Source organism: Rosa rugosa, chromosome 1 (assembly GCF_958449725.1).
Source record: "Rosa rugosa chromosome 1, drRosRugo1.1, whole genome shotgun sequence".
In the NCBI taxonomy this organism is placed as follows: Eukaryota; Viridiplantae; Streptophyta; class Magnoliopsida; order Rosales; family Rosaceae; genus Rosa; species Rosa rugosa.
In genome coordinates, this window is record NC_084820.1 from 70039530 (window position 1) to 70064541 (window position 25012).

Here is a 25012-nt window from a genome sequence, read left to right on the forward strand (position 1 = left end):
TAAAGGAAACTCAGGGTATTGGATTATAGCTACAAATCCTCGAAGAGATGCGTGCATATTGCAAAAACATGTTGAAACTGGACATCATATACCGAACAGAATACATTGATTTTTATTTATCGCTCAGATTATATAGTATCTGAGGCCCTCACTAAGCTGCATGCACTTTACATTTGTGTTCGTAATAGTTGAACAATCAGCTTAATTGCTCCGATTAAGCATCTACATATAGATACATCAGGGAAGGAAAATAGCAACTCAATTCTTTGAATTAGAGATGGAAAACATTTTAGGACCACACCCACCAACCCATCGACACGCCCTCCTCCGGCTGCTGCTGCTGCTGCTCTGCGGCGGCGGCGGCAAACACATCAGAGAAGTAACTCTGACCGTCATCGCCGCCATCGTCCTCCGAGTGGACCCCACCTACTAGCCCCATGCAGTGGTGATGATCATGTGGAGGATGAGGAGGATAATTGTGGACGTCAGAGCTACTTGGGAAATACGAGTCACCGCTGTCCACGTGCTGAGGGCCTTCCTCGTCCACCACGGCCGAAGCGCCGCTCCCGGAGCTCAGGCGATCCTCAACCTTCACGTCGAACTGGAGGCTCATTGGAACATTGACATCCGTGATCATCTCTTTCTCACCTGGAAGAAGATGACCAGGGAGTCGCTTCTCATGATGATGATGATGATGATGATCACCTGCAAATGCTGCTCCTTTTTCCTCCTGATCTTTAGCTTCAAGTTTCTCAGTTATGGCGACCACCTGTATTAATTATTAAACTAAATTAGTGTATCCAATGAGGCATCAACTCCTAGCAACCGAAGTCACTTCCTTAAACACTAATGATTTCCATATCATATCGTTAAAACAAAACAAAGAGTCAAGGGATAAATAATATGAAGTATAGCCGAGTATATTCGGTCTGTAACTCTGAAAGTGCTTATTAAAATTCAAGGTGGGGTTCTTCAGAACAGATGCTATTTAGATGGAATTAAATAGGACCACAAACACCAGCTGTCCTAGGTGTCCACTACAGTAGTATAATATTTACAAAGAGTTTTGATTGAATCAAATTACCAGGTGATTGTGAATCTGTGACCAACATTAGCATGCAAGACAAAAATATCACAGCAACGCAGTTTACATATAAAAAATATGTAATTATTTTTTATGATGAATTAACCATTTTCAACGATTTTTCGTCTGAAGTGTTTTCTCATTAGTATTATTATGATGAAATAATCTTTGCCGACTACATATTCATCCCAAGAAGTGCTTTCTCATTGTTTTTATGATGATGAATTAACCTTTGTGGATGACTTGTTCTTCAAAAGAAGGATCTCTCTCATTATTTTTATATTGTATTAAGTTACTTACTATGGCAAAGCACATACTATATATGGTACCAAGAGGATTGCACAGTGGAGTTGCTAAAATAAATAGCTTTATTAAAACCGATCATCTTAACTAGTTAAGAAAATCATGAATCAATTGGTAGGTATGAGTATGAAAATTGGTGACTGAGTAATATATACCTCGGATTTGAGCTTCTGATTCTCCTTGAGGATAGAATCATTGTTAGCCAAAAGGGAGTCATAAGAGGCTTTTAGAACATCATAATCGCGCTCAAGCTGCTTTGTCTTCCAGCGAGCCCTACGATTCTGGAACCACACAGCCACCTGTCTTGGCTGCAGCCCTAGCTTCTTGGCCAGCTGCGTCTTCCGATCCGGCTCCAGTTTGTTATCTGTCTCAAAGCTCTTCTCCAGCAGATGCACCTAATAAATGAAATATCAAAAATCAGAATCAATATTCCGATCCGATCTGATCTGATTTGACTGCAAGTCAAACATAAAAGGAAGACAAATCGAACAAAGTTGGGTAGATACAAGATTACAAGCTAGTTTAATGGGTCCGAAACGATGTGAAAACTACTACAATCAGATTCCCACTAGGGTAAAACCAAAATGGAAACTTTTATAGAGATAAGGAAAATGAAATGAATTTATGCTCATGATAAAGATGAATATGCCATATGTAGCACAATTCACATGGGAATATTTTTCAAACTTAGAACCAAAGTCCATGCATATTCGATTAGACCAAGACACAAACACTCACTTAGCGTGAAGGAATATAATCTTAGACAGATAGTTCGATAGTGAAGTTTAAGGCTGAAGTATATAAAAGAAAGGAAAATAAGGTGGCGGCCGGAGACCTGCTCGGCCGTGAGGCGGCGCTTCTTCTCTGGCATCTGCTCGTCGTAATATTCCTCCTCGTACAATTCATCTTGCGTGCTGAAAAACGATCGCCTCCTCGAAGTTTCCTCCATGCCAATTATCGATCTCGGCCCTAATTATTTCCAAAACAAAAATTAATTCATATATAGATTGTTTTTCATCGTTGAATTTCATAAGTGAATCAAAATTGAACACCTTAATATTCTTACTTACCTCGGAAAACGTGATCACCACTCCCGAGGAACAACATGTTGCCGCCACCACCTTGCTGAGGCTCAAAGAAAAGACGGCCTGGCTCCATCGTCTTTACAAAACTCTTCTACTTACCTTGATCTCCTCTTGAAAAATTCTGGTGGACCGGCGGGCGCGTGAAGTCACTCGCCGTCGGTACTGGTTGAAAAGTGCTGGGGGCGGGGGATTTCTTTCAGAATACGTAATATTTTGGGGGTGTGGGATGAAAACTATTAGAAGATCATAATCTTGTGGCGGAAGAAACTGGTGCTCCAAAGTAACCTCGCCGGAGTCTCCAACGGACAGATACAAAATCCCATCAGACCACCACTGATTTTTTCCAGCTCCGGGATCCAAACTCCGGTGAAAACAACGTCAAGTCCGCCGGAGGTATACTGCAAACTTAGAAGATGGTTTTGACCAGTATTAGGCTTGTACTTGTTTGAATCTCAAGCACCAAACCTCCATGAAAGACAGAAAAGTTTGGATGTGAAGGTAACCGGAGCTTATAAATCCGGCGAGCGAGAGAGAGAGAGAGAGCTGGAAAAAACGAGTGTTGTTTCTAGGTGTTTTTTGCAGCTAAAGTTGAGAGAGGTGACTCCAACGCCATTTATATTGGTGCCATGCGTCCCAAATGACCAAACAATCCTTTGAAATTGACTAACAGCTACAGCTTTTCATGAGACAGTTTGGTAATTCAAGTAGAATTTTTATTAGGGTTGGACGTACTGCGGTGTAGATAACGATTGCCAAGTATTTTTTGATGGTCTAAAAATATTTCTATTTCTATATCGTTATATGACAAAACGTCTGTTTCAGCTTTTGTCACTTTACAAGAAACGACAAAGCAAAGTTTTATTGAAAATGGAGGAGAGAATAATTAGTACTTGAGATTTTTAGATTTTTTTTTAATTAAATAAGAGATTAGATGATATTAATTGTTTAAAAGCGTAAGATATAGAGAGCACATCTCACCCTCAATTTCAAAAGTAAATAATTAGTCACGGAAACTCATCACCCGTCCTCTTATTTTATGTATGGTTAATTTTAGTAATATGGGTCTGAAATTGTCAAAGGGCCCACTTTTTAATTTGTTCATATGGGGTGATCCCAGATGAGGATTGGCTGCCAGCAGCCAGCCAGAGTGTATAATATGTGCCCATGCTTGGTGGTCGAGGAATTGTCGGATCCAGATCACGGAATTGTGTTGTGATAAACGGTTCGGATTCTCTGTGTTTCTTTCTTCTTGAAATATATTGATTTTGATCCTGCCAGATTTGTCTCTGCAACTCCAATTTGGATATCTAGTTGCTAATGGAGCATCTCAATATTACCTTTCGTTTCTTGGACTGTTTCTTTTTATCTTTGGGGATTTGTTTTGCGATTCAGAAAAGCTGAGAGTTGATCTGTGACCATGAATGTGATCGAAGTAATTAAATCGTCAACAAGATAGAAAAGTCTCTCTATAGTTGGTTTCTTACCTCATTCATTTGGTTGATTATGGGGACGTGGACATATATAGCTAGGGAAGTCGCTCTTAGCTAGGTTTGGTTGTCTTCTTCGTAAGGACTGTTGTGGGTAAAAACTAATATAAGATCAACGGTGGTCCGTTGATACGATAAAGTCTCACGTACCGTATGGCCTTCTTAGTTGGCCGGATTTCTTCGTTCTGAGCCATCGATTGTTAGTGGAGGTTTTTTTTGTCTTAAAGTTACTTCATTAATGGACATGTTATTGTTAGTTTAGCTTTTGCCTTGGTCTATGTTGGTGTCATTTCTCAATGAAACTAACTATTGATATTGTATTTCAAAAAAGAAAAAAAAAAGAATTTACAAAAGATGATCAATATTATAACTCATTAATCTAAGATTTCATTTCAACCTCAAATTTTTTTTAAAATAAACGACTAGGTGCGTTTGGATGAAAAAATTATGAAATCCATAGGAATTTATAAATGATAGAATCTTTAACTCCATCAATCTAAAATTCCATTAATTACAATTTCTGTTGTTTGGTTGTATCCATTTAGGATTTGAAATGGGTAATAAATTAAGAAATTTTAAGACAAATAAAAAAATAAAATAGAAAAAAACCTTGTTTTGGAAATGAAAATTGAATATTGCAAAGGAATTCGTAAATGACACCTATTTTGGTGGAAATTGAAGTGGGGAATTTAAATGATGAATTCCTTCATTTTTTTCCACGGAGAAATTTAAAATTTCCAATCTGATAATGCCAAACGAAGGAATTAGCTTGTAGGAATTATGAAATCCTCACTTTCAATTAAATTCCACCATTTTTTCTCTCATCCAAACACACTCTTTAAAAGAATTGACACGTGTACATGAGCTCATATGAGAACTTTTATTTTTATTTTTATCTCAATTGGTAATTGAACAAGCTTCCGTTTAAGTTATGATGAACAGAGAAAAAATGACTCTTGAGTCTTGAACAAGAAAAATTTTAAGGCACAAATCTTAGGGATAAACACTCTTAATCATTAGAAGTACAAGTATACAAAAAGTTTGATCAAAACCTTTTGTTCTTATAGTGTTATTTGATGTGGTTGCAAATCCACAAAACAAGTGTTTAGTGTTATGCTAAGTAGCTGTAAGCCTGTAACCTATAAACCAATAATGTCCAAAACGAAGAAACAAAAGGGGAGGCCAGGAAAACCAAAGGTATCTCGGTGATGAGTGAGTGGGAGTGGAATGGAGGCATGGATTATATTCGAAATGGTGGGGTTCATGTAGACATGACTTGTGATCTCAAACACTACTAAAAGAGTTATATATATAGCTTAGCTACTATTCTCTTCTCTAAGTGACGCAGTCACACTCACATAAATATAACATATAGCCATATACAATACAAGGTGGCCACACCATATATTTTAGTGTTTGTGCCACGCACTCATGAAGCACTTGATTAAGAAGTTTTCAATAGTTCCATGGTGCCACAGTACCATTCTCTTTGTTTTCATTGATTGTAACATATAATGATATAAGATTACTGTGTTTAAATATATGTACATGAAAGTAAACCCTTGAGAATAAGATGAATATTAAAAATTAGATATATAGGAGATTAGGAGATCGCAGGACAAAGAAAAATAGGATATGTACTACGTACAGGGAATAGTAAACCCTAGATCGACTCTTTTCTCTAATCAGTCTCTCTTTCCTATATATCGTTGTCATGGCCTTTAGCAACTGCACTTAGAGGAGAACCATGTAGTTATGGGACCCGAAGAATCAAAAGCTTTTCTTTAATTTTCTAGTGGAGATAAAGGAAATAGCAAGCTAACTAGAAAAAGCTAAGCACAAAACAATACTTTTAAGAAAACATATATACTTTGGGGTTTTTTTTTTCCTCATTAATTTATCTTACCAAACATGTTCCTGCTTATTGATAAAGTATGATTTTTAGGAGTTGTTCTAAGTGGACGGATCAAAAAATTTCAGTTTAATTTGTTTTAATAATATTTTTGGTTTATGACTTAACTTAAAAAATCATAAAAAGAATTGAGTGAAGATTTTTTAGTTTCGTCAGTTCTCTAATTACTTGAAAATTAAAATCTAAAAGTGAAAGAGTTTTAGTTTTAGCTAAAAAAACTGTGTTCTATAGTCCACAATTTTTGGTGAGTTTTAGACAAATATTTTTTTTTGGTTCTAGTTAAAAGTTCTGGAGTTAGTTTCCACTGATAAAAAATACATACATATTTTGCTGTGTACTTAATCTCGCTTGTGAAGGCACCATTACCCTCGCTTGCATAGGCATTGTTAGCCTCGCTTACAAGAGCATATTTGGCACTGTTTGTATGGATACCATTAACATCACTACACACAAGCACCGTTAACCTCTTTTAAATGAACATAGACATGCACACGGTGAGCCTGTCTTATCATGCACATGCACCGTTGATATTGCCTGTGTGTGCGTGAACATATCCACTGTTAATCGCTAGCCTCCCTTGCAGACCCTCACAATTTAATGCTTCAAACCTCTAATTCTACGTTAATCGTGATCTTTGATTAAACAAAAGCACATAAACAAAAATAAAAGAGATAGTCATGGGCATTTTGTTTAATTTGATCAAATTGCAGGAAATTTCCTTTATGCCAGCCACTTATAATTGATTGGCAATTTTAAACAACATTGACTTATTGGGATTATCTAGATCGCGCGATCAAGGCATGCATGTGATGTGTAATGAGAAAATGATGGAGGTTGCATGTGTCAGCTGCATCTTCCATTGATTATTAGATCATTATTAGATCATTTATTCATTATCATTAATCCTGTTCTAAAGTAGCTAGAGATCTAATTAATATATTTACAATATTGAACAATTTAAAGTACTATTGATTTAAAGAAACAAAACAGATTAGTTAGAGAAATGCCCACTTTCCATGTGTTGGCCAGTTGTCTACCATTGGCTTGCAATGTGGGAATATCTGTAATCTTCCATTTAATTAAGAAGAAGAAGAAGAAGAAGAAGAAAAAAGGGAATCAGAAAAGAAAATTATAAAAAACACTTCCCACCTTGAGAAGGAATGTGATTCACTTCTTCCCAGAAGATAACAAGTCCTAATTAAGAATCTGTTTTCTTATATATGCAAGATGCATGGGAAACAATTAACGTACAATTTTATCATCAAATTATATATATACGAAAAATGTTGAAGTACGATTTGATCAGCTTTTATTCTCTTCATCACGTAATGGAATCAAGGAAACAGCCCATTATCACTACTTTATTCTTTTTTAATGGACTTGGCTGAGTTGACTATCTATACATTGTAGATTAACTGTGTGTATTTATCTCTAATGTGTGAAATAATGTGGCAGATAATTAATGTGTCTTTTCCAGATTATGTACACCAGGTACCGTAATACTATAGTTAGATTATGTATGTTGGAGTGGGCAATAAGGGGAAAGAAGAAGCCCCTCAATTCAAGCTTCAGAAGCTCACTCTTCGACCAAGTTCAAGTCATCATCACAGTGGATAAGATTAGTATAGATTTTTAGGCACAAACCCTATCAAATAAGAATTTGAAAGTCAAACCTTTGAAACAAGTGCATATATTAAGTCCCCCAAATATTTTTATTGGAAAAAAAAAAAAAAAAAGTCCCCCAAATAAATAATAGGGCAAGATAGATCCACCCCCTTTAGTTGGATTTTAGAGTAGTGATGGAGTTCCAAATTTTTTCTATTGAACAAGACTAAGATTGAAATGCGGTTTTTGTATGATTGTAACACAAATTTAATAGTCTATTCAGAACATTTTATAAACAGACAGCGCTCATTATCTAACAAATCACAAAAAGTAAAATTCTTACATGGTTAACCAAAAATTCGTTTGAGTACACTATCACCTGTAGGTTTACAAATTTCTTCATGATAAAAATGACATATTTAGTTTTATTCATCTTTATGTCTACGTTGTTATATACCATCAAAGAAAAATATTTATATGTTAATGATTCACTTCCAGACGTTAAAAAAAGGTATCAATTCTTTATCTCTCTTTCTTTTCAGGGATGGGGGTTTTTGGGTGGTTGCTTTTGTGGTATAATTGCTTCGTTGGTAAGGCAATACACTAAATGGGGTGGTATCTTTTGACTAGAATCATGGATATATTGGAGATTTGAACTTTAAGTTGGTCCAATCGTCGTCCTCCTCCTGCTACTTGGCTTTAACAGAAAGTGGGGATCGATATCGAGGGAGAATGAATTTGGTGAATAAGTTAGCTTGGGGAAGGGGATGGAGCTTAATGGGGATTGATAGAGAAGTCGGAAAGCTACGTAAAAGGAGAAGGGCACCAGGCACCTGAGAAGGAACAATGCTTTTGAGATATGTTTTGTGTCATCGTCTTTGTGAACGTTGATTGTCGACCATGCAATTTCAACTATATTTATTATTTAATCTAGATTTCAGATGATAAAGGATAATTCTTAGGTTCACTCCTTAGGTAAACCCGTTCATTTACCCCTCTCTTAATTAGCTAATTATGTTTGGACACACTTGTACTTTTATTATAGAAAAAAAAAAATTAACTTCAACACTCACGATTACCATATATTCTATCATTCATAAAACCCAAATAGTCGAGTAATTAAGAGCAACTCCAATAACTTCCCCATATTTTGATTTTTCTCTATTTTAGGGAAAAATAAGTCTATTTTGCTCTAACAGATTCCCTATAACTATCCCTATTTTAGGGATAGTGAGGAAAGAGAAAACTAAATTCTCTAAATTTACAGCAATCTCTAAAACTTTAAGGAAAAATTATAGAGATTTTAGAGATTTCTGTTAAATAAGGAATCTGTTGCCCCTGTTGGAGTTGGAGAAGAAAAAAATGCTAAAACTTTGACTTTTGGTTCCCTATAATACATAAATTATAGGGAACCTCTTCAAGTTGCTCTAGTACCGGGTTCCTGATTTAGTTAAGTTGCTCTCATTTTGCACCAACCTATTTACATGTTTCTTCTCCCTCACATGCTCTTACCCTTTGGCATTCAAATCAAGATCTAACGCCCTTTCCTTTCTCTTCAAATACTAACCCTTGTTCTTTTCAATGACATGAGTCCAATGCGCGAAATTCAAAGTCGTATGGTCATCAGTTTGGTCCCATAGCCAAAACTAAATTTCAAGGTTGCAGGTGGAGTGTTAATTAAAGGGTTTAATTAGAAATTTAGAATAGATTGAAATTGGGTGTTTTATTTTAATACATCATTGGCTATCTAGGAGATGGGTGAATGAGCATGTTTATCTTAGGAGTGAAACTAAGAATTATCCATTTAATTCTTCGAAAGGGCACGTTTACTTATCTGAAATGGAAATGAAATTAATGATTCCAGAGTATGAGAGTTCCTGCATTTATTACCCGTGCAATGCACGTGTTATTGTTGAAAGGAGGACAACGTAAAAGTTTTCTATCTCACCCACTTCCTCAATTTTAAATCTTTTATCTTTTTGTAGATTACCATAATAACCATTTGAGATTATTTTATTGTGAGTTTTTATTTTTATTGTAAAGGGCATTTATGGCAAATCAAAATTTAGTGAATCCTTTGACGCCAAATTTTGGCCTATTAGAGTAGAGATATAAAAATATTGGAATGGATGTGGGTCCCACCTCATTATCATGAATTGATTCCTGAATAACCCTTATGGCAGGTTTACTTATTGGAAATGGAAGAAGGAAGAAATATGTATGGGGAATGATTCCTAAACCCATACCCCCCATTGTTTATCAAATTACCGGTTATTCAAGAATTGATTCTTGATAATGAGGTGAGACTGACACCCATTCCAATACCTTTATATGTTAGTAAACGCATGAACTCTCATACTCCCGAATTCATTTCCATTCTCATTTCAGATAAGTAAACACTGTCTTTAGTTTGATAACCAAGGGGGGCTATGGGTTTAGGAATCATTCCCATACCGATTTCTTCATTCTTCCATTCCCATTATCTCTGATTCATGACTTTTTCCATTCCAAATAAGTAAACATGGCATAAATTCTTCTTCCAAAACAGATATCCCAAATTACGGGGGTGAGATTATGTTCTACCAATTGGAGCCCTCAGCAAGAATTTGAATGGTATTTACTGCTAAAGATTGCTATATAGGCAAATATATGGCACGTTTACTTACTTGGAATGGAAAATAATCATGAATCGGAAACAAGTGGAATGGGAGAAGAAAGGAATCGGTATTGATTCTGGAGGAATGATTCCTAAACCCATCTTCCCCCTTCGTAATCGAATTCCTGAGTATTCAGGAATCGATTCCTGATAAGGAGGTGGGACCTACATCCATTCCGATTCCTTCATGTGTTAGTAAACGCAGGAATTCTTTTACCCGGAATCATTCCGATTCCTTTATGTGTTAGTAAACGCAGGAATGTTTTTCCCCCGTAATCATTCCCTTTCCTTCCAAGTAAGTAAACGTGCCCATATTGATTTGGAACATGACAATGGCCGTTTAGATCATCAAACAATCAAGCTGTAGTGAAACTGAATATGTTTGATTTTGAATCAGTTTTTGCAAGTTGTTGCACTAATCTTTATTGTAGGAGCGCCGGGTTGTCGGAATGCTAATTTTCTTATAGGCCTTTTATTTCATATTTTGACTTAAAAAAAATATCAAAGAGATCGATCTCGAAATGGGGCTGTTGGGCTACCTTCCGAAATAGAACGAGAGATAGACTATGGCGAAATTTCCAATGATTTTTTAATTATTCGGAGACCAAACTTGTCTTTTTACCTTTAAATGAAGTAATATGCACACAAATCTTTTAGTGGAGTAAATGGACATTTGTTGGCCAAATTTGAGCATTTGGTCATGAGCCCTTTCCTAAAATGATGAGATCTGATACTTCTCAAAAAAGAAATTATGATCGATGTGGGATATCTAGAATTTTTGTCATTTAATTTTAGGAGAGAATGTAAACCGATCTGGATATTTCTTCTTAAATTTGATATAGGATAAGATTACAAGGTTGGGAGAGAATCTAAATCCATCCATTCCAGATATTTATTTAAAGGAATTCACTTCAGTAAAGGGGGATTCATTTCTTACTACAATTCAACCTCTACTGGAACAATGAAGTACAATTTTCCAGCCTCTCAATGCCGGTAAGGCCGGTAATAGTGCTGGAGCAAAAGAGAGAGAGAACTCCATTATATTATAACCATACATTTAGAAGAACATACAGAAATGCAGGTCGATGGCAAACACCATAATCTGGTGGGACCTCTCTGCAATTTCGAGAAGTTGATGAGGACTGCGTAGCTAGGGTTTGTTCTGCTTACGCTTGCTGGCAATGGGAGCTTCTGTCAGTGCCGACCTCTAACTTCTCAAACTATCCTTGAAATCCTCCGTACATCATCAACCGTAATTGTGACCGTGGTGGTCACGCTTACAATTAGTCCTTAATATCCGAATATATATGGATAACAGAAATAAACATGAATTACGTGTTCATACGTATTAATTACCTCGTTAATCTTAATTCTTTATCATAAATGGATGAATGAGTATTTCACTTCATATAGAAAACAATTAGCTCAATAGGAAACCAACTTAAACTCTGATAACGTACCATGAATATAATAGCTGTTAACTCATACCAAAATAAGGCTAGATTATTCACCAAGTCTAACTTTTGTAATTATATATTAATTAGTATGACCGGATTAATTGGCAAACGTGGATGGTGCCTCCAGATAATCATATAACTCATACACACCAAATACATCCGAATCCCACCATTACTAGACCAGATAATCATATTAGAGATAAACTCCCAGATATAGAGTTTCATTTGGAGACGGATAAGTCTATTATAAATATCGACATTAATCAATACTCGATATCTCTGTTATTTCATTCATATTTTCTTTTTCATTCTGCTTGCAAAGATGGGGTACGCAGCTACTGCTAGGTTCGTGGTCGGTGTGATTGGTACGTTCTCAGTGCTCTTCTCTGCTTCTAAACCCTCGTTCATATACCATTTTTCTCTCTTAATCTCTCCCATGGCTCTTATAATTAATAGTAGAGCAGGTTCAAATAATGGCTAGGAGCAGTTTGTTGATTTCGTTTGTTTAATTTCTCTGTGCGCAGGAAATGTCATCTCTGCCGGGCTTTTTCTTTCCCCAGTGTAAACCTCTCTGGCTCTCTCTATCACGCTTAACTTGTTATTGATGTTCCAGAATATAAAGCATATGAACTATGTGATTATCTAACGTGTTTTTGTGAATTTTCTTAGTGATTGGTGATTATGTTCCACTTATCTATAGTTCGTATGTTTTGTTACTTGGTGATAAATGGAATAAGATTGTATTAAACCTTCCCGTTTAGGGCATGAGATATGGGGATGAAATTGATTGACATTCATAGTGGTATACGGTCTTGTAATCTTTGTGATTAATTAGTTCCTCCATAGACTTCTTAATCAAATATTGTGATTCTAGGGTTTTGCGCATAATTCAATTTCGTTGTTTTGCGCATAAGTATCATTTTTCCATAATAACTGAAATTCAGCAATTTGTTGTTGTGGATGATTTTGTGTAAAATGTAGCCAGTATAATGCTGTGTAATATGTACAATTGATATATATGCTAAATATGAACCTATAATTTGGTTGCTCAATTGTTGATTATCAGTTAAATTGATTATGGTTTGCATCACATCTACCAACTTTAATGCTTTGGATAAATTGTGCTTTTTATTCTTGGCATGCAGTCCTACGTTCTTACAAATATGGAGAAAGAAAGATGTGGAAGCTTTCGATCCAAAACCTTACCTTGCTACAGTGTTAAACTGTTTGTTTTGGTGTTATTACGGAATGCCATTCGTCAATCCAAACAGTATTTTAGTTGTCACCATTAATGGAGCTGGGCTAGTAATAGAGCTTATATATCTTGCTATATTCTTCCTTTATGTTCCAGCAAAAGGACGGGTATGCATACATGACTGATTTACACAATTTGAGTCTAGTTGTATTCAATCCAATATTTAATATTTCACTTTCCTTCTTATAGAAAAAGGTTACCACATACTTAGTATGTGAATTTGTTTTCTTTGCGGCTATTGTGGTTGCAACTATGTTGACAATATCTGAGCATAAGATGGTGATGAATCGACCTCTGCGGGCTGTCGTAGTTGGTATTATCTGTGATGTTTTCAATGTTATCATGTATAGCTCTCCTCTGTTCATTGTGGTATGTAATACTTCTTTTTGTAAATTTATTTTGCTATTGTATAGTAACTCACAATTTATTAACTTACCGTCTTGATTTTAACTTTTAACAGAGAAAAGTCATCAAAACGAAGAGTGTGAAATACATGCCATTCCTTCTCTCATTGGCCAATTTTCTGAATGGTTGTTGTTGGACTGCATATGCTCTTATTGGAAAAGTGGACTACTTCATTTTGGTAATTGTTTCACTCTTAGTGATCAATTTTAACGTTCTGATTAACTTTATTATTTAACATATGTTTATTTAATTAATAATGTAGATTAGCAACGGTCTCGGTGCAATTGCTGGAGCAATTCAATTGATAGTGTATGCAAAATACTACAAAACTACACCAAAAGAAGACCCTTCTAGCAAGCCTACTAATGAAGTGCAACTTTCTACTAATGTCTAATTATCGCGGATCCATCTAATTGCTTTGAAAGTTTTGGCTTTTGTTTAGTTTTCATATTAAACAAGTACTATTTTGCTTTTTATCTTTTTGGGATCAATTTTTCTGGTTTTGAAAGTATGTGTAAATATGAATTTGCTTTATGCAGCTCAAGTAATTGAGCTGCACGTATTGATATTGAGAATTTCATGCTTTTTTGGCGATGTTCATTTCATTCTTTTTCCAATTAAATGTTATTTTATGATCACCCTGTCATTGACATGTTTCTCGCACTCCTCAAGTTTTGCAACTATCTTAAAAAATTAAATAAATAAATAAATAGGGACATATTTCTGAGCAACAAGGATTCACAAGACGACCTGTAGGGCTGTATCAACTACCAATACAGGAGCTTCCAGGCAAACTCGCTCCTTATATGAATGTATGATCATCCAGAAGTATAGTTGTATGATGAAAAAAATGACGAGCTGGTTATTAGATCGAGCTTGATCAGTCATCACTCATCAGTGAGTGTGAGCTAAGTGAGTAATGTTGACTATCAGGATATCATCGATTCGATTGCAAGAGATCATTGATTCAGTAGTCCGACTGCTGAAAGAGAGAGTACTTTTGTGATACACATTTGGTTTCTAAACTAAACCAAATATATATCAACAAATGAGGCTCTTAGCAAATCTATGGAGGTAGGAAGATTTGAAAACCATCACATCATAAAGAATGTAAGAGACGGTATAGATAGGTTGGAATCAAATAAAATTTGGCTGGGGAAAAGTTGTGAAAACAAATAAAATTTCTAGAGGTGCAAACAACCTGTAAATTTTGTTAAAATAGTACATTTGTGTTTCTGTAATACACATTTGGTTTCTATTTCTAAACTAAACAAATATGCAAGTGGAAATACACATTTAGTTTGATCTGAAATTCAAAATCATTTTTCCTTTTATTTTATTATAGCTAAGGATAAAATAAAAAATCATCAAACTTTTATTATTATAGCTAAGGATTTTTTGTTTTTTGGTCTAATATTATAGCTAAGAATGAAATTAAAAAGTATTCGTCCTTTTTTTTTTAAAACTAAATTAAAAATATGAGATAGAAATAAAAAAGTAAAAAATATTGTGCAAGTGGACCAATTGGGCCCGAAAGGCCGGGACTGTGGCTACACCACATCTGCCTAAAGTAACTAAAGACTTTGGATTCAATATGAATTCGGGTCGTTATGACATTTTTGATTGATTGTTTTTTTTTTTTTCCCCTGTACTCCTTAGTGATTTAGGGAGGCAGCTTTTCCTAATCCTGATAGAAAATAGGCTTTACGTACTCCGCTTCGATTTAGGGCTTGCTATAGTCCTCTTCATCTTCAGCTAGTACAACATACTACTGATTGATTGATACTCTTTAACATCAGTTTTTCAAGATACTCCTTTACCTTTTTTTTTTTTTTTAAACCCCACCCCATTCCCACCCTTGATGGGGCTCGAACTCATGACCTCTTATATATGAGACCAAAGCCTTACCACCCCACCAAACACACACACCCAAGATACTCCTTTACCTACTCCTACAGGTTATTTAACCTCCGTTTTTCTTCTTCTAATATCAGTTCTTCAAGCATGTCCGAAGGGAGGGATATATATAGGAGCCAAGTAAGGCAATATCAAACAACATTGCCACCAAGATGTACGGGATATGCAGCTTAACATATTTTCCTACAGGCAAAGCCGCTTTTGGCATGATGATCCTGCAAACTATACATAATTACATATGATGAATGTACCTTGATAAGTCGCAGAGGAGTTTTGGTCACTCCTGATTACTTAACAAGTAGGGACATGGGCTGGTTACTTCTTAGTGCAGGTGTTCCATTAGAAGAACAGCCAGCGATTCTTGAGGAAATAACTCAGTTTGCTCAAGTGGCTGTCCCCGAGCTGCCTATTACTGTGTTAATACTGCGCATCCGCGTTCGCTCATTAGGTAGTGTTGATTATCAGGATATCATTGATTTTGTTGCAAGAGAACCGATCATGTTAATTTACATGCTTCCCCTACTTGTGTCACTCCTACTGCGCATGCTTCTACGGTGTCCCTGCTAGGAACAGATATGTCACTTCAGTAGAAAAGAATACTTCAATTCAGGGTTAATTCGATGATTCTATTCATCCCACAATGAGGGTATATATACAAGTACAAAGGAGTAGTCTAACTCTAATAGGAAACAATCTTTCCATAATTACAGGATATCCTAATTAAATAAAAACCTAATTACATACAGATTTACAGCGATTCTACACTCCCCCTCAAGTTGGTGCATAGATATCTATCATGCCCAACTTGTCAACTGAGCTGTCAAATACCTTCCTGGACACTCCTTTAGTAAGAACATCAGCTAATTGCTCCTCTGAGTTTACAAATGGAAAGCGAATAACCTTTCTGTCAAGATTTTCTTTAATAAAATGGCGGTCAACCTCCACATGCTTTGTTCTATCATGCTGAACTGGATTATGTGCAATCTCAATGGCAGCTGTATTATCACAATGCAAATCTATAGGCTTTTTAAGCTTGTATCCCAGGTCTTTCAAGACATTACGAATCCACAACATTTCACAGACTCCGTGTGCCATACCTCGGAACTCAGCTTCTGCACTTGATTTGGCAACAACTTTCTGCTTTTTGCTACGCCAAGTGACAAGGTTCCTTCCAACAAAAGTGAAGTACCCAGATGTAGAACGTCTGTCAGTTTTATCACCAGCCCAATCTGCATCTGTGTACCCAACAACTTCCAATTCATCTTTTTTCTGAAACAGTAACCCTTTACCTGGCGCCATCTTCAAGTACTTCAAAATACGAAAGACTGCATCCATATGCTCTTCACTAGGACAATGCATAAATTGACTAACAACACTTACAACATAAGCAATATCAGGTCTAGTATGTGAAAGATAAATCAACCTTCCTACAAGACGTTGATACCTCCCTTTATCAGTTGGAACTTGATCAGGATAAATAGCAAGTCCGTGATTCATCTCAATGGGTGTCTCGATGGGTCTGCAGTCCAGCATCCCCGTTTCAGCAAGTAAATCAAGAACATATTTCCTCTGTGAAAGTGAAATCCCCTTCTTAGACCTTGCAACTTCAATACCCAAAAAATACTTCAGTTGTCCCAGATCCTTCATTTCAAACTCCTTTGACAAATACTTTTGCAATTCATTTATCTCTTTCGGATCATCCCCTGTAACAATCATGTCATCAACATGCACAATAAGAGCTGTAATCTTACCACTCTTGCGCTTGATGAACAAGGTATGGTCAGAATTGCTCTGTCTGTATCCAAAGGCTTTCATGAACTTTGAAAATCTTCCAAACCAAGCTCTTGGAGACTGCTTCAGGCCATACAAAGACTTCTTCAATTTACACACCTTGCCAACGTCACTTGGGTAATTCTTAACACCTGGGGGCACATCCATGTACACTTCTTCTTCCAAATTCCCATTAAGAAACGCATTCTTCACATCAAACTGGTGCAAGGGCCAATCTTTGTTTGCTGCAAGTGAGATTAGAATCCGGACAGTATTAATCTTTGCCACAGGTGCAAAAGTCTCCTCATAATCAATCCCATAGCGTTGTGTATATCCTTTGGCAACCAACCTCGCCTTGTATCTATTAATAGTTCCATCTGCATTAAGCTTCACAGTAAATACCCAACGACATCCTACAGTCTTCTTTCCAACCGGCATAGGTACTAGCTCCCATGTTGCATTCTTTTGAAGAACTTCCAATTCTTCATTCATCGCCTTTGTCCATTTTGGATCCGTCAATGCATCCTGCACGTTACTAGGAATAGATACAGTAGATAATTGATCAACAACAAGTGCATGTGACCCAGAAATCCTATGGTTAGACATAAAATTAGCTATAGGGTATTTAGCTTTGGCTTTGATATCTGGTTCATATTGTTTCTTAGGAATTCCCTTGGTAACCCTTTGTGATTTCCTAGGTTCGACACTTTCTAACCCAGAAGACTCATTACAGTTTAGGGGTACCTGAGGTGGATCATTCTGACCGGGATCTTCAGTTGGTGATGCAGAAGGGGAAATATCTTGTGTGTGAGCTTCAGATATGTCTTGATTTTGATTCAAACTATCCAAAAAAGTTGTCTCTTCTGTCTCGGAATTCACAACACTCTGTTCGGCAGTTACATTTCCTATTTCGGAATTCACGACATTTCGTTCGGCAGTCGCATTCTGTTCGGCAGTCGCATTTTCTGTTTCGGAATTCGCAACACTTCGTTCGGCAGTCGCATTGTCTATTTCGGAATTTACAATGCTCTGTTCGGCAACTGCATTTTCTGTTTCCAAATTTCTACCTTCAAATCTATCTATTTCGGAATTTACAATGCTCTGTTCGGCAACTGCATTTTCTGTTTCCGAATTTCTACCTTCAAATCTATCCTCCAAATTTTCCAAGTCTTCAAAGACATCAAAATCAATAATAGAACGAGGATTCCCTTCACAACCTCTCTCTCCCTAAAGGGAAGACTGAGAAGCTCCCCCTGAGTAATAAGGCTCGGATTCACGAAAAGCAACATCAAGAGAGACATGTATAGTGCCAGTAAGGGGATAATAACATCGATAACCCTTATGGAAGTCAGCATAACCAACAAAGATACACTTACGAGCACGGGGATCAAGCTTGCTGCGTTGAGGCTTGGGAATATGAACATAGGCTGTGCACCCAAACACTCGGGGCTCCAAATTAGGCATAGAAGGGATGGTTAAAAGTGTATGAAGCTTCTGATGAGGATTCTGAAACTCAATCACCCGTGAAGGAGTACGGTTGATAAGATATGCTGCTGATTTTATTGCTTCTCCCCAATAGGACCGAGGTACATTCATGCCAAATAAGGAAGCACGAACAACTTCCATCAACTGCCTGTTCTTCCGTTCTGCTAAACCATTCTGTTGAGAAGTATAAGAATTAGAGGTTTGATGACGAATTCCATGTGACCGGCAAAACTCAATCATAGGGCCATTCACAAACTCTCCACCATTGTCAGACTGAAACACTCTGATGGATTGTTGATACTGAGTTGCCACCATTTTGTGAAATTCGGTAAACATTCCAAATACATCACTCTTATTCTTCAGTAATGACACCCATGTCATGCGAGTGCAATCATCAATAAACGTTACAAAATACTGAGCTCCAGAAAGAGAAGGAATTTTCGCAGGACCCCAGACATCGGAGTGAATCTTCATAAAAGGAACAGGACTTTTATTAAGACTTGGTGAATATGAAATACGGTGACTCTTGGCCAGTTCACAGATGTTACAGTGGAAATCCAAATCACTAACAACTGAAAACAATTGAGGTTGCAGCTTCTTAAGATAACAAAAGGATAGATGACCTAAACGGCAATGCCATAACCATACAGCTTCCTTCGCATTCTCTACCCCGTTGATCTGATTAGCTTGTCCCAAAAGATGCTTCTGTTTCTTTCCAGTCTCTGTCAGATCCAGATAGTATAATTTCCCCCTTCTAACACCATAACCAAGAATCCGTCGAGTCAGAATGTCCTGAAACACACAGAAAGACGGATAGAAGGTCACAATACATGCAAGAGCTAAAATAACTTGACCAACAGACAGGAGATTATAAGCTAGTGATGGAACAACTAAGACAGATTCAAGGGTTAAGGTATCAGATAAAGCAATAGAACCTTCTCCGGTGACCGGAGTTGGAGTACCATCAGCAGTAGAGACAACGTCTTGAGGGGAACGTCTAAGGTTTTTCACAAGACTTGGGTCATTGGTCATATGGTCAGATGCACCTGTATCAATTATCCATGTACTATTAAAAGTAACCTTACCCTTCATACCTGACTGCGCTTCATTAGCAGAGGCATTGTCTAGGTAAACTTCCTCTTTAGTAGCAACAGCGGCCTTGCCCAGATTCTTTCGCGGTTTCTTGGTGAAGTCCCACCAATCAGGGTAACCAATCACTTCATAGCACCGCTCCTTGCTATGACCTAACTCCCCACAGATAATGCACCTTTTGTTTGCATATGGATTTGGTTTACCTAAAGGACGGTGTGGAGAAGGTCTTGAGAAGCCTGGAGGACCCTGTTTGCGTTGAGCCATAACAGAAAATTCGGTAGTCACCGAATTCCCCATAGCCTGTTTCTCTGATTGCATCATTGAGGAATTCATGATTTTCGCAGGATTGGATTTTCAAGGGTTTCAAGATGGATACGAATGTTTTTGAAAAAAAAGTTTTTTTTTTTTTTTTTTTTTTTTTGAAAAAAGGTAGGGTGATGGTGGTTTGAAATTCAGGATGGTTTGATTTCAACGGTGGTGGTACGCAGCGGTTTGTGGTGTTCTTCGGGATTCAGGATTCAAAGGATGCAGCGCAAGTTCAAAGGATTGAACCTGCTCTGATACCAAGTAGAAAAGAATACTACAATTCAGGGTTAATTCGATGATTCTATTCATCCCACAATGAGGGTATATATACAAGTACAAAGGAGTAGTCTAACTCTAATAGGAAACAATCTTTCCATAATTACAGGATATCCTAATTAAATAAAAACCTAATTACATACAGATTTACAGCGATTCTACACTTCTTACTATTCCTGCATCTAGATCCTCGATTGAAGGTTTGAAGAAAGTGAGATTTGATAGTTTGGAAGAAGATGTTATCCGAGAGACTCCAACATGTGCTATTTGTATCAAGGACTTTGTAGAATGTGTTGATGAACTGGTTACTAGTTTACCCTGCGCTCACCATTATCATGTAGATTGCATTGTCCAGTGGCTGAAGAGAGATCACACTTGTCCCTTGTGCCGATACCGAATGCCACCTGCAAGCATGGAAGAGGACAGGGACGCGGACGGGGACGGGGACGCAGTCCAGACATCAAATCCCTAACAGAGGGTGTCGGAATCTCAAGTATGAAGGGAGAGTTGATCCTTCCGAATGTATTTTATAGTAATATAATTTGATACTTGTATATTTTTCTTTTTATCAAAGAAGACTTGCATTATTCAGAACAGAACTCACACCAGTCCCTAATTTGCATTTTGGGTTTCTTGTTTGGAATAAAATCCTTCTGATTTGCTGAAAGGAAAGGAGTTTGTATTGATGCGCATTTGGTTTCTAAACTATATTTTCATCTTACAAAGTCTTTAACAATTTAATTACCGGAGGTGCAACCGTGCAATATGAAGTGGGAGATTGGAAAACCATTCGAAATTTAACTCATCCCAGAGGAAAGGTATTTCAATAGAAGCAAACTATAGTTCCATGGGACTTGATTTTGTTATGGTCTCTGTTGAGCTTAGACTCTGAGGATGTCCAAAAATATGTACTTCATTTGTTCTGCAACTACTATCTACTAGATAAATGGTGATGCTGGTTTACGGAGGTCTATTAACCTTTTCTTTTCCTGATTGTCCTGCAGTGGCACAACTCACAACTAAGATCAAGCATTTGCCTTCAGTTTTACACAAAAAGGTGATATGGAACCACCCCCTCTATTGTAATCATTTTAAATTACTAACGAGTTTGTGTTATTCTGAAGTAACAACTTGTTTAAAAACTCTGTACGATAAGCACTCTCTTAAGTGTCTTCAAGCAATGGTGCAGAGGCGGAAGAGATTATTGAAGTATCTTTGTCGGAGTGATTGGTTTTCTTACTGCCAAACTTGGCCTTCGGGACACACCAGATTACAAACAAGAATACAAGAAACATTACAAGAACTAGCCCCCATCCTCATTATTGTTGTCTCTGTTTCTTCAGCCTTTTGTATATCAAAAGGTAAATGTAAACCTTCATCATGCCCCAAGTAATGTTTCTACCACATACTGGAGTAGCTCATGTGTTTCTTAGCAACTACATCCAATCCCATTCCGGCTTCAAGCTTGCCAAGCAATTCAACTCCTTGCCGCTACTTAGGTTCAGGGAATCCAGATACAACTAAAACATAGCGCCTCAAATCATATTTGACATTAGTTGTGCTGATGTTGTAACTTGTGAGCTACAAGATGTGAACTTTATCTGGAGTTAAATCTCCAAAGGACTGTTTACGCCCTTTCGTAGTGATCATAGTCATAAAGGTGGAGAGACCAATACTCAAATCTCCATCCCCTTTCACTTCATACCTAAAACCACCTAGCGTCCATGATAACTTTGCAGAAAATAACACCAAAATTTCAGAGAAGAGGAAACACCATGCAAAATCTAAAACTTTCATCTGATTTTCCTTTTCACTTTTTCTTTTGGTTACAATTTTTCTACTGTCACTTTCCTTTGGTTACATTTTTTTTTTACCATTACCATTCCAAATAAAAACGGTTAGACGTGGAGGTCTCAATTTTTCCAATGTTGCATGATCAAGGGTAGGGATCACAGGCAGGAACAAGGGGGACAACAAGTAGCCATGTAGCGACTCTCCCTCCTTCCCTCTGGAACTTGTTGAACCACTGTGTTATAATCTTCCTTCAAACATTCCCCAGCAGTAAATCAATTACAATTAAGCATCAAACACTCGATTAGCATCAACTCAAATAAATCATCCTAACGGAAAAAAAATCGAGTGACAGATTAATTACCACCAAACACAAATTAATTTCGACCCGAGAAGAGTCAGAGAAGATGAATTATATACCAATACCTGAACCTGTTTTTATTCCCTTTGTTATCCGTGATCTCCATATTAACCCAGCCCCACATGGACCTAAATATCAACTACTTGGTTACTTTGGGCAATGTCTGTCGGACCTTGGCGGTGTCTTCGGGTTTTTAGTTTTGGGCAAGAGTGTTTTAGTCTTTGTTTTGCCCTCTTTGGAGTTTGTATATGTTCTGGCCTTCTTGGGCTTGGGGGCAGCCGCACCTGTCCTTTATTTCAAAAAAAAAAAAAAAAATTCAAGACTAGCGGCGACCGCAAATTTGGGACCCCGGCAGAGTAGGCCACACTTGAGCAGAGTAGGCCACGCTTTTGGCTTTTGGAAGTTCGTAGTTGTGGACAACACAGGGCCAGATCAGTTTTGAATCAGAGCAGGTTTGGGGTTGCAGTTTTTGTCTTATTATTGACAGCATACCCGATCGGCAGTTCACACCGACGAGGAGAATAGTCGCGAGGTCGGAGAGCATCGTCTGGGTTTGAATAGATTGGCGGTTCATTACCGGAGACGTGGTGGAAGAGACGCCGAGGCCGAGGCGCAGGCAAGCTTGATCAACCCTGTGATGAGGTGGTGTACAAGTCGGCCGCCGGACACAGAGGTGGAGGCAGACTGGCAGCTGAAGCCTAAGGTTTCTGCCTTGTTGAGCTGGGTTTGGGCTTGGGTTTTCGGGCCTGGGCTCAAACTTGGGCTGCTGGGCTCAAATCTGTGGGCCTAGGCTCAACCTTGGACTGATGAGGCTGGAAAGCCTTTCTGTTAGGCACGACTTGATTTAGGCTTGGGCCTCTTGGCTTAGGCTCAAGTCGAGGCAAGCTGGGCCCTAATGTATTAAGGTATTGAGCATGTGTGAGGTTAGATAAACTTCTATGAGTCTTCTATGACGTTTTTAGTTTTTGCTTGTACCACAATTGCGTGATTGGCAAGTGATGACTAGTTGAATGATTTCTTTCCGTATGAGGCAAAAAAAATTTCATTCTTGTATACACTCATTTAAATATGAGCGTCTCAGTGATCCTTAATGGTGTGTTTTAGATTAGGTAGGTTATTCTGGATTTTTTTGTCGGATTTCTTATGTAAGTTTTGGTTGATTGCAGCCTTTTTGTTATTGATCTAGTGACATCAACTTCTTCTTCAAAAAAAAATAATAATAAATAAAAAATAGAATTGCAGTTCATAAGTCAAACACATTTTTCATGTTTTTTATTTAATTTTAATTTTTTTTTATTAGGAAGGAGAACAAGTCATCGTACATCTCGCAAGTGTAACATACTTCCTATGTTGCTAAAACTAAAATGTAGTGTGACATACTTTCCATTTCCAAAAGATGTGTAGCCATACCATGAGAGTCTTCAGTACACAGCGTGAAGATACACGCACCGCTAAGATTGGACGGTTTTGAGTGATAAGAGCAACTACACCGGAAGAGCAATTAAGCGACTATTTGCTCACAAAGCCTAAATTGATCAATGCATCAGTCAAGTATTGGTCGACCAATTGAAGGGGCCCACATAGTCGGGCAATTGGGTGACCAATTCTCGGTCACTCTCTAAGTCGGGTAATTGATAGGGCTCAAAGACATATGGTGGGTCCACTGTCTTTTTTCTCCATAAATAGGCTTTCATTTTGAAAAATAATTAGTTAATTACTTGAGAGGAGAGCCTTAATCAATTTGAGAATAATTCCTTCAAACGACTAAGACAGATACTCAAACCGATCCTTTTGTCAACAACTTTTTATTTATTTACGCCAACTTTTCGATTCTTATTAAATATTATTAATTATTTTGTCAAATGTTACCATTCAAATTATCATTTTTTCATTATTAAATTAATTAATACATACGTGTAGCGTTATTATCATTTAAAAATAACTAATAAATCAAATTGTAAGCTTAAATTCGTTCATAAATTAATTAATTAATATTGGATTGGCAGGCCAATTGCCTTCTATTGGTGTATTGTGTAAACCGGAGGCAATTGCCAATTTAGATCAATAGTGGATTAGCAGTACCAATTTAGTTAGCAAATCAGCAATTGTCCTTAGTTCATGAGTACATTTACTCCAAAATAACTGAGCCCACATATAAACAGCTGAGATTACATATTCGTTATATGTGGACTTACATCGCTGTGTATATAAGAATTTTTGAGCTATGCCTCCCCTAATCTTTTTACACCAGCTCTTCCGTCTCTCTATTTTTTCACTTCAACAACTTTTTTTTATGTCGTTTGAGGTTGGCCAAGCTTTTGTCATGAACTCACGTTTTCTGCTCATGAACTCATGATGAATGCATTGTCTTATTCATTGTAGCCATTGCCAACCAACCAGCTAGAGGTAAGTTAAGTAAGAGTGACCTTCTCACACTTGGACCAGTAGTGTAGTTTTGGAATTGAAATTTAAAAACGTTAAATTTTCTAGTTTTATGCAAGCATGTGCTGCCGTGCCCTAGAAATGGCAGGCACGGCGCACGCCTTGTTGAAGGGACAGTAGTCGGGGACTACAGACCCACCACCAGTCCACCATAAGCCAAAGAAAAAAAATTGTTTCCTTTTTATTATTTTTGAAGCAAAAGTGTGATTCCCCAACCGGCAACAGATATCTTCTCGTGGACGTCAGTCTCCAGATTACAGCCTTCATGTATCTTATTTTTATTACTAATCTTCATCTTTTAGTCTAATTCTAACAACTGAGTT

The 25012-nt window shown here is 37.2% G+C and overlaps 2 protein-coding genes across 2 annotated transcripts; one reads left to right on the forward strand and one right to left on the reverse strand.

Moving 5' to 3' along the window:
• Nucleotides 1–89: 89 nt before the first annotated feature.
• LOC133726541 (homeobox-leucine zipper protein HAT5) lies at nucleotides 90–3065 on the reverse strand. Its single transcript, XM_062154110.1, has 4 exons — nucleotides 2458–3065; nucleotides 2223–2356; nucleotides 1543–1782; nucleotides 90–769 (listed from the first exon to the last, which is right to left on the reverse strand). Exons 1-4 carry the CDS (start codon nucleotides 2543–2545, stop codon nucleotides 290–292), a joined length of 942 nt encoding a protein of 313 aa, XP_062010094.1. The 5' UTR covers nucleotides 2546–3065; the 3' UTR covers nucleotides 90–289.
• Nucleotides 3066–11911: 8846 nt separating this feature from the next.
• Nucleotides 11912–13643, forward strand: LOC133706645 (bidirectional sugar transporter SWEET6b-like). The gene is made up of 6 exons (XM_062132185.1): nucleotides 11912–11954; nucleotides 12114–12150; nucleotides 12735–12951; nucleotides 13034–13213; nucleotides 13305–13427; nucleotides 13512–13643. Exons 1-6 carry the CDS (start codon nucleotides 11912–11914, stop codon nucleotides 13641–13643), a joined length of 732 nt encoding a protein of 243 aa, XP_061988169.1.
• The last annotated feature ends 11369 nt before the right edge of the window (nucleotides 13644–25012 follow it).